Here is a 10,927-nt window from a genome sequence, read left to right on the forward strand (position 1 = left end):
TTGAATCTAATGTGAATTTTATTAGTTGATTTTTGATTTTTTTTTTTTTTTTTTTACTAACCTGTTGTTAAGTGCCATCAAGTTAGTTCTGACTCATAGTGACCCAGAATAGGAGTTCTGGTGTGGGGTTGTGGGTTTGAACTGCAAAGTTGGTTTGAACTACAAGGTCGGCAGATTAAGCTCATCAGCTGCTTCTCAGAAACCCTATATAGAGTCACTATGGGTTGGAACCAACTAGATGGCACTTAACAATAACATTGGGTTTCAGAGGAGAATTTGGTGAATTTGAACTATCTACCCTGAAGGAGCTCTGGCAGTGTAGTGGTTACGAATAGGGCTGCTAACCTCAAGGTTGGCAGTTCAAAACTACCAGCTGTTCTGTGAGAGAAAGATGAGGCTTTTTGCTCCCCTAAAGATTTGTAGCCTCGGAAATCCTGTGCAGGGTCACTATGAGTCGGAACTGACTCCACTGTTCTTTGGAGTCCTGGTGTGGCGCTGTGGGCTAATGCATCAGACTGCAGTGTCATTTGAACTGCAAGGTCGGTGGTTCAAGCTCACCGGCTGCTCCTTGAAAACCCTATACAGGGTTGCTATGGGTCGGACTCGACAGCACTTAACAACAACCTTGTGACTAGAAGTCTAATGCTTATCCTGCAGTGCCACATCAAGATTCAACCTAATACATTATGATTATGTTAAGTCATGCTTTTTATACACTCATGCAGAATTGAGTTGCCTTGTATATGAGTGTGGAGTCCTGGAGTGGTGCTATGGGTTAATGTGCTGGACTGCAAAGTCAGTTTGAACTACAGGGTTGGAGGTTCAAGCTCACCATCCATTCCTCGGAAACCCTATATAGATAGGGTTGCTATGGGTCTGAACCGACTTGACAGCACTTAACAGCAACATACATGGGTGTATGTGTGCATCTCTGTTCATTTGTTCATTTTTTTATATTTTCATAAGTGAGATTGACATCTAATTTTCCTTTTTTGTATGCCTATGGTGCTGACCTCAAAAAATTAGTTGGGAATATTCCTATTCTGTTCTTAGAAGTACTAACTACGACTAGTGTTCTTTCTCCCTCAAGAGTTTGTTAGTGAACCCATATGCTGCTAAAGTAATTTCTGGAGTAATTATAAGACTATTCAGGTTTTATATCTTTTCTTGAGTCAATATTGGTAAATTACATTTTTAAAGTATTTTGTTTATTTGATCTAAATTATATTTATTGGCATAAAATTTTTCATAACTTTTTTTTTTATTGTCTGCAACAAGTGTAACAATTTCATTTGTGATTTTAGGTATTCAGGTGTTTGTTTCTTTTTCTAGATCACTTGCTATTATACAAGGGCATTTCAAGAAGTCTCTAAAGATGGGATTAAAAGATCATAGAATTTTTCTCCAAACTCTTTGAATCTCCCTCATATGCTTGCTTTCATATTTGCTCATGTGTTCTCTGAACTGTTTGTTCCCTAATTTGTTTGTGGCTGTTTTGGGTTATTAGATGCACTATTTGAAAAACCGTGCCCGGAGGCAAGGTATCACACTAAAACTTCTACCCAATGGATTCACCAAGAGAAAAGAAAATTCAACGTTTTTTGATAAGAAGTAAGTTCCTAATGTCTCTGTTAGCATATTAGGTGTCTTGATTTTTCACAGACATCCTTTAAGGTTTGGTTTGTTCTGAGCATTGCTATTGTTATTTGTCCACAAGTAAATTATTGGATAATACCTTTCATAAATTTGAAGATAAGAACCATCAAAATTAGCATTATTCTACTAAGCAGAAAGCTTTTCAAAGGGCATTATATTATTAGATGCTGTTATCCACTTATTATATATGTTTAAGACTTATATTTATAAAAGTGGGAGTTTTTTCTCTCGGCTTCCAAAGTAAAATGTCTTGAAATTATCAAATACAAGGGTATTCCTTTGTGCATTTGGTAACTGACAGACTTAGAAATTGGCATGAATTGTTTGAATTTTAAGGTAAACTGATTTGTACTTTATTAAATTAAAATGTATTTTATGACGGAAAAGATTCAGAATGATTCTCATCAGAGCTAAGAAAGCCAAAGAACTTACTGCCTCAAATATAATTATTTTGTATCTCTAGATACATGTGATGGGAGTCTTTTTCTAAGAATATATTCAGTGTATATTCTAGGTTTAGAACCCAAATTTGCTTATCATTTCCATTTTGGACATCCCAGGTTTCTAAGGTGGCAAATTGCAATTCTTGCATTATATTTTTCACTCAGGAATTTAGAGTAATTTAGAGTTGTGGTGTTTTTTTTAGTGGTTTCTTATGATATATTAGCAGCATAATGCTTGAGAGTCAATTTCCTAGTCTTTTTTGTCATCTTGTTGTTGTTAAGTGTTGTTGAGTCAATTCCAACCCATAGTGACCCTGTATAGGGTTTTCGAGGAGCAGCTGGTGAGCTTGAAGTGCTGACCTTGCAGTTCAAACGGCTTTGTAATCTGGCGCATTAACCCACAGTGCTACACCATCTAGATACATCTAAATACCGAAATTGATATAGCTATCTTGTAGACTCGTGGCCTTTGTGTATTAACTCACCCAGAGAGTGACTGGTATGTCAGAAGGATTTGATATATAGTTGGTGTTAGGTGCCATCAAGTCAGTTCCAGTGACCCTGTATAGTTTTTTAAAAAGAGTGACTGGTGGGTGTGAATTGCAGATGTATGCATTGTTGTGTGCTGTTGAGTCAGTTCCAACTCATAGAGACCTTGTATAGGGTTTCCAAGGAGTGGCTGTTGGGTTTGAACTGCTGACCTTATAGTGCTTAGCTTGCAACACATAAATTACAAAAATTTTCACCTAGTTTTTTATTCTTTCTTTGTCTCCCTAGCCTTATGATGCATTTTTATATACCTGTGAATACTGTATGTAAAAACTTCTATATAACATTTGTTGTTGTTGTTGTTAAGTGCCATCCAGTCAATTCCGCCCCATAGCAGCCCTATGGAGGGTGTCCAAGGAGCTGCTGGTGAGCTTGGACCACCAACCTTGCAGTTCAAACCAACTTTGCCGTCCAGCACATTAACCCACAGTGCCACATCAGGACTCCTTCTATTGTAGCATGTTGTTGTTGTTAAGTACTGTAGAGTCAGTTCTGACTCATAGTGACCCTGCACATGAGAGGCTGCAAATCTTTATGGGAGTAGAAAGCCTCATCTTTCTCCCTTGGAACAGCTGGTAGTTTCAAACTTCCGACCTTGAGGTTAGCAGCCCGATTTGTAACCACTGCGCTACCAGAGTTCCTTTCTATATAACATGTTGTTGTTGTTAAGTGCCGTCGAGTTGGTTCCGACCCAGAGCGACCCTAATTGAGGGTTTCCGAGGAGTGACTGGTGAGCTTGAACCACCAACCTTGCAGTTCAAATGGCTTTGCAATCTGACACATTAACCCACAGCGCCACACCAGGACTCCAACTGAAACAATAGGACACCTTAAAAGTATTGGTTCATTCTAACCCAAACATTCTTCATTGTGGAAGTTTTTGACAGAGCTCTGAACCAATTTCCAGTTCAGTTATGGCTAATGAAGCGAAACTAGCTCAGACCTAAATTTGTAAAATGTGAATGAACATGAACTATAAACAGAAAAAATTTACTGACAGATGCCTTGCTGGAAACTCAATCTCCCTTTTAGAAAAGGGGTGGTGTGATGTTGCGTGGTAATCAAATCTTTTGAACCACAATGATGCTCTGCACAAAGATGGTGCCAACCAGGCTGCTCTGACTGTGTGTCACTTTCTAAGGTCCTGTCAGTAATCCCATCTCTCACATCAGGCTCCTGACAGGGCTCACTATGCCTAGTTCCATTCTCCCAACCCAGGACTTTGTACGTACCCCTGATTTTCCTATTCCAGTTAACCATTCTTCTTCACCCACATTTTAAATATTGAGGTCTCTTCCATTTTGCTTTAGCCATGACTGAATTGGTTCGAAGTCCCAGTCTTTGACTAGTATGACTATGAATCTCCTAAAATCATAGGCAAAATTATGGTATGTGAATTTTTCTAAGAATAACAATTACAGTTTTCACTGAATAGTCAAAGTGAAGTGTAATATTAGCCAGTGTATGCAGACAAAAATGTATTTAATAGCAGTGAATTTCAGCAGACTGAGGAATTATAGAACAGGCAGAATGAATATCTGTAATGAACAAACAAAAGTTAAAGGATACTTGTTGAGGTAAGTCAAGACTGACATTCTTTATTAAAAAATAGAGGCACTTGAACAGGAAATAGACCCAAGGTTTCTAATTTGGCTCTCATCATAGAGTGTATCCAGGGTAAGTCAAAAATTACCCACACTCTAGCTATAGAGTTTATTTTAATTAACTTTTACAAAAGACAAATATATCATTGTTCAACATAATCTCCTTGCTTGTCAATACACTTTGTCCATCTGTCAACAACCTTTAGTATTCTCTTAATTTAAAATGTTTCAAGCTGAGTGTTGAGCTAGAAATGCACCACTGTCTTCACTTCTTCATCAGAGGTGAATCTTTGTCCTCGAAGGGCTGCTTTCAGGAGAACAAACAAGGGAAAGGCAGATGAAGTAAGATCAGGACTATAGGGAGGATGCTTTAATGCCTCAAAACAAAGTTTTTGCAGAGTATCACAGGGTGTGCAGAAATGTGTGAATGTGCATTGTCATGGAAGATCCCAATGCCTGTGGATAGCAGTCTCTGCATTTAATCCAAAGTTTAGGCTTCAGCTCTTCATTGAGCATCTCACTGTAACCAGCACTGTTGATTATTGAGCTTTTTCCTGAAAGTGTCCCAATACTGGTTTTGAGAATCCCAGAAAATTGTAAGCATCAATTTTCCAGCTGATGGGTTGACTTTTGAGCTTTTCCTTGGTTGGCAATTGAGGATGTTTCCATTCCATACTCTGCTGTTTACTCTCAGGCTCATAGTGATGAATCCATGTCTCGCCACCAGTAACAATTTTTTAAAAGAAACTTTTACCTTCCTTTGAGTATCAGTCCAGATTTTGTTTGCAGATGTCCAAACATTTTTGTTTATACTTTTCCAAGAGTTGTTACAGTACCCATCTTGCACAAACTTTTTGAAAGCCATTTATGTCATAGATATTTCGTAGGCAGAGAGAGCCATGGCTGATTTGCAAATGATCCACCACATAATCCACTGTCACTCGTCTGTTCGACAGAATCATTTCATGTACTCACTCAATCTTTTCATCAGCTGTGGAGACAGCTGTTTACAGTGGTAAACAAGCTGTTTCAAATGGGTGTTTTAATCTAATGGGAGTGCGACTAATTTTTTACTCTTTTATGTCTTCTTTCACCTGGTGCTAATAAAAATCTATGTTGAAAGAAATATGAAAGTTCTAAATAAAGAAACCTTAAACTCCATTCTGAATGACTTAAGAAGAAGACTGAGTAAATGGAAAGGGTACCTTGATCTTAAATATTTTTATATTATAAAAATAACATTTACTTCTTAAATGATCTGTAAATCTAAAGTCATCTAAGTAAAATAGCAGTAGAATTTTCTTCTCTTTTTTTGACAAGAAGGAAGCTGATCATTTGAAAAGGAAACATGAAGTAAGTACTAGGGAAACCCTGAAAAGGAACAGTAATGAAGCTGACTCATAATATATTAAAATTTATGAAATTCTAGTAACTAAACTTTTATGGTGCTGGAATACACACCTACTGATGGAATAGTTTGGATTGTGCAAAATTAATACAGGTATGTTTGCCTACTCTATGATCAAAGTAGCATTTCAAATTAATACCATAATTATTCAGTAAATTCGGTTAAGTAGTGTTTGCCAGTTTAGTTGGATATTTTAATAAGATAACTTCCAGGTAGGTCAAAATTTACACCTTAAGATCAAAATATATTAGAATATTTTCAAAATGAAGAAAGGTGATACCACATTCAGAATGCATAAGGGAAATATACCCATACATTTATTTTTTTTAATTTGGTATCAAACTAAATCAGATTTAAGTCAAAAGACAGACTAGACAAATGAGAAATCTTTAACATACAAGGGGCTTTAACATGCAAGTATGGAAATATGGAATGAAAAGATCATGGAATTTTCATGAAGTTTTTGGTGGTCCAGGCACAATGTAAACATTTCCATTACAAATAGGAGCAATTGAAGCAAAACAAGGGATAATGGGCACCAGTCTAAAATCTAACAGAACAATTTATGTTAGTTGTCAGAACTTGAAAATAATCCTCTGTTCTCTAAGACTAAGGGCCCTGCCCTCTAAACTCTGGCTGGTAGCCATGCTGTCTGAATTTTGAGTGGAGGCCCCTCAGCTTGAGATTCAGCTCTGCTTTTCAAGCCCACTTTCCCCTCAGCTTTGCACAGTCCCATTCTCCTAATTTCACTCAAATTAGGAGAATGGCCCCTTTCTTCTTCCACCTTGGGCATGGCAGCCCTGTCCCTCAATTTTGGGAGGCAACCCCATAAACTGGCAGGAGTTGGCAAATTTCCAACTCTTCTAAATAAATGTAGGAAGCTCTGGCTGCACTCTTAGATATCCCAGAAGCCCTCCCTTTTGAAAATGAGGCAGCTCTGTTTTCCATGCTCCTTTTTTCTTCAGCTTCTGCTTCCTGATTCCAGCCTGACCTATGCCCTGCTCCAGCAAGTGTTAAGAAAGCTCCTTAACTCTATTGATAAATGCCTGGAGGCACCTAATCCTCCAATAAGCCTCATCCCAAAGATGCTCAGCTTTCTTGCTCTTCAAACCCACCAGATGCTCCTTGGAAACCCTAAACAGGGTTGCTATGAACCAAGTTGATGGGCTATGAGGAAGAAGTGTTGTTTGAAGGCATTGAGTTTATGTTAATGGTTGTAGCATATTTTGGGAAAGGATCGTAATAGTGAAAGATGTAATCAGTGTCATTGAGTTGTAAATGTGGAAGTCCCACTGGCCAGTGTTTTGGTGTGAATATTTTCACCACAATAAAAAAACTAAAGGTGATATTTATTTCAGCACTTTGTGAAACTGGTATTCCGCTTCTTTTTTGACACTTGGGAAATCATGGCTTCTTTCGTGTTGCTTTTGAGGTCTTCATTTTTATCTTTGGAGGTCTGCAGTTTTACTCTGATGTCTGTTTTTGGGTGATTTCTCTTTATTTATCTTCCTTTGCTGCATGTACTGAATGTAATTTTGAAAAATTCCATTACATTATGTTAACCTCACATATTTTTCATTTCTTTGTCAGTCTTTGTTACTTTATGGGTAATTTATTCATCAATTCTGTCCAGGTTTTTTTTTTTTGTTTGTTTCTTAGCTGAATCTAATCTGATCTTTAACTTGTGCACTTTGAGGCTTTTTTTTTTTTTTTTCCTTTAGTTTTTCATTTCCATAAGTTGTGTTTCTGTTTTAAATATATCTGGTCTTTCAGATAGATTTTTTTCTTCTTTCTTGAGTTTTCTGCTGCCTCCCCCCAATAATTTAGAGCATTTTCTGTGTGGATTTTAACTCCATTTATACATCAAGTATCTGAAGTTCGTGGGTTCTAATCTGCTATTTCTCCCCGACTCTTTATGGTGACTTGTTTCCTTGTTTTTATCTAATATGTGATTGTTAACTCAAGTTCATCTGAGCTTTATGTGGAAAGTGGTATGCATTTGCTTATGGTTGACATTCCATGCCACCAATTTAAGACTCTCTTTGATTTTTCAGTGTAAAGCTTTTCAAACTATGCTGATAGTAATGATTTAAACCCCAAGCCCATGTGAGGAATCTATAGTGAAAACATTCTCAATTGAGCCTTTTTTTTCTTCTTCACTCCAAGGAGTCCTGTTATGTGCTAATTGCAAGATCAGCAGTTCAAACCCACCAGTCTCTCCATGAGAGAAAGATTAGGCTTTCTGTTCCTGTAAAGATTTACAGCTTAGGAAACTCTATAAAGGGTTGCTATGAGTCAGAATTGACTCCACAGCACATAACTACCACCACCACCCTAGAGTCTAAGTTCTTTTGGTGTCTCAGCTCTTTGCCAACAGACAAGATGTTTCTGCTTCACCCTTCCTCTGGCCTTATGCAATGATCTCACTTTGAAGTCTCCAGCTTAGACTTGTCTCAAGTCACCCAGTTGCTATCGAAACACAAGCCTCTTGGCTAACAAGTTTGGCAAATGCCTTCAGAGCAGGTGTAACTTCAGCTTACCACTAGGGTTTCTAGTTCCTGCTTCCCTTTGGCTTTGGAGATATCTCTTTCTTCTGAGTGAACTCAGTATGTTTGTTATGTTTCTCTCAATCAAAAACAAAGCAAAACCCGTTGCATCAAGTTGATTCCAACCTACAGTGACCCTAGGGACACAGTAGAATTGCTCCATGGAGTTTCTAAGGCTGTCTTTATGCCACAAATGGCCACATATTTCTCCCATGGAGTAGCTGGTAGATTCAAACTGCTGATCTTTTTATTAGCAACTGAGCACTTAACCCACTGTGTCATCAGAGTTCCTCAAGTAAATTATGGTATGTCTGTAAGAAAAAAAGAATGTAGTAGCTTTAAGTGAACTAAGATGAGTAAAGATAGATGTGAAACTTGTATACTGTATGCTCTCATTGTGTTGAAAATATAATTTGCATACATATAAACTCATATAACTGTGTTAACTCTGGTGATGGTGGTATTAGTTATGTGCCATGGAGTTGGTTTCAACTCATAGTGACCCTACATAGTGTTTCTGAGGCTGTAAATCTTTTCAGGAGCAGAAAGCTTCATATTTCTCCCATGTAACAGCTGGTAGTTTCAAACTACTGACCGTGAGGTTAGAAGCCCCATTTGAAACCACTGTGTTACAGTAGTTACTTTCAGGTAGGACAATTGAGTCCAGGGAGACAGGGATGGAGATTTTATATCCTTATTCTATCTTTTTAAATTTTAGATCATATATATATTTTTTTGTGATTGCTGTATGCCGTGGAGTCGGTTCCCTATCTTAAAAATGGAGTTCTGATGTGGCACTGTGGGCTAATGCATCAGACTGCAAAGTTGTTTGAACTGCAAGGTCACTGGTTCGAGCTCACTAGCTGCTTCTTGGAAACCCTATACATGGTCGCTATGGGTTGGAATTGACTCGACAGCACTTCACAACAACAACAGCAACATCTTAAAAATAACAATGATTGTGAGGATGGTGCAGGACCAGGCAGTATTTTATTCTGTTGTGCATAGGTTGCTATGAGTCAGAACTGACTTAATGGACCTAGCAACATCTTAACAAATAATTTAGATGTATTTTTTTAGATCGTGTTTTTTTAAAGACATAGTGATAATCTGATGTGGCACTTCAGGATAATGCACTGGATTACAAAATGGGTTTGAACTGCAAAGTTGACAGTTGAAACCCCCCAGCCACTCCTTGGAAACCCTAAGACAGAGTTGCTGTGAATCATGACCAACTCGATGGTACTTAACAGCAGAGATAGATATGATCTTGAATATTTTATTTCTGAGAAGTATTTTGATACTATCCTAAAATTCCTTATTTTTATCTATGGCTGCTGCTCTGAGCTGTGCTTTAGTGTTTTGTTACCAGAAAACCATAGAAATCAAGTCTCAAGACTGTATTGGTTATACATGGATGTTGTTGTTGTTAAGTACCGTGGAGTCGTTTCTGACTCATAGTGACCCTTCTGCACAGGGTTTCCGAGGCTGTAAATCTTTATGGGAGCAGAACGCCTCATCTTTCTCCCGCGGAACCACTGGTAGTTTTGAACTGCTGACCTTGAGATTAGCAGCCCAACTCATAACCACTACGCAACCAGAGCTCCTTTAGCATCTCATATGTTTCTACAAGTCCCACATTTTGTTTTCCTGCTTATTTGGGTGTAAGAATTTGACAGGGAGATGGGGAATGTCCTTGGATTTGTCATTTGGAAGGAAGAATTGGACTGAGGGACCTCTTCCCGATAATATCTTTAGCTAACATCAGACTTAAGACCATACACATTTCCCATGTAGTCTCAACTTTGGGGCTTTCCCTGTCTCAGATGCTTGTCTCCATAGTGGCCTTGACTTTTCATTTCTAATAGCTCAACCCTTCTGCTTAATATTCTTTATACATTTTCAGCGTAGAACTGTGGGTTCTTAACTTCCCATCGTCCTTTTGGTCCATGTTTCTAGTTCTGTGTGTGTACCCCTCTCTTAGATTTTTGGTATTTAGTTGTGTGCCCATTTTTAAGTAGCAGCATGAATTAATATTTAAGAACGCCATCTCTGTTTTAGGATCTAGCCACTAGGTGTCCCTCTTGTAAAGAAATAGGAAACCATTTTTGCAGAATCAAAAACTACTTTTGATAAAATTATAGCAGTTTAATTATATGGTGGTAATATACTCATCCACCCCCGTCTTAATGTTAGGAACACTTTTTTTTCTTAATTATTTACTGATAAACTTCTTAGAAAATAGATTTTTTTTGTTTTGTTTTTTAATGGTGTGTTATAAGTATTGTTGTTGTTGTTGTTGTTGTTGTTAAGTGCCGTCGAGTCGGTTCGGTAATATAACTTCGTACTTTTCCTGAAAACTGATTTTAGAAAAGGGCAGAGGAAAATGAAATGATGGGTTTAGCAGTTGTGGTCACAGGGTGGAGGGGACAAGTGGATTTTGCAGTGAGCTGTAGGGGATTACATAATAGGTGCTCAGTACAAATTTGACTGACTGACTGAAAATGTTTAGCTCTGTGGTTTCTCTGCCATAACAGCTTTGATATAGTTTGGTGAAGAATTTCAGAGCCATGGCAGGGACTTACAAAAACTGTGCAAAACAATAGAAGCCTAATGGTATCCCAATCAGGCGTTTACTTACTGCAGCCACATAGACAATGGTAAGGAACTTCCTGTGATATTACATCGTAAAGTGTGTACCTTTCCACAGAAGCAGTTAAT

The 10,927-nt window shown here is 37.9% G+C and overlaps 1 protein-coding gene across 1 annotated transcript in view; it reads left to right on the top strand.

Moving 5' to 3' along the window:
• Positions 1–10,927, top strand: part of ZNHIT6 (zinc finger, HIT-type containing 6) — a 102,679-nt gene that overhangs the window by 5,210 nt on the left and 86,542 nt on the right. Inside the window, exon 5 of the mRNA XM_006831074.1 lies at positions 1,508–1,611. Within this exon, the coding sequence (XP_006831137.1) occupies positions 1,508–1,611 (104 nt within the window). The remainder of the gene's footprint in view (positions 1–1,507; positions 1,612–10,927) is intronic.

The sequence above is a fragment of the Chrysochloris asiatica genome, unplaced genomic scaffold (genome assembly GCF_000296735.1).
Source record: "Chrysochloris asiatica unplaced genomic scaffold, ChrAsi1.0 scaffold00002, whole genome shotgun sequence".
Lineage (NCBI taxonomy): Eukaryota > Metazoa > Chordata > Mammalia > Afrosoricida > Chrysochloridae > Chrysochloris > Chrysochloris asiatica.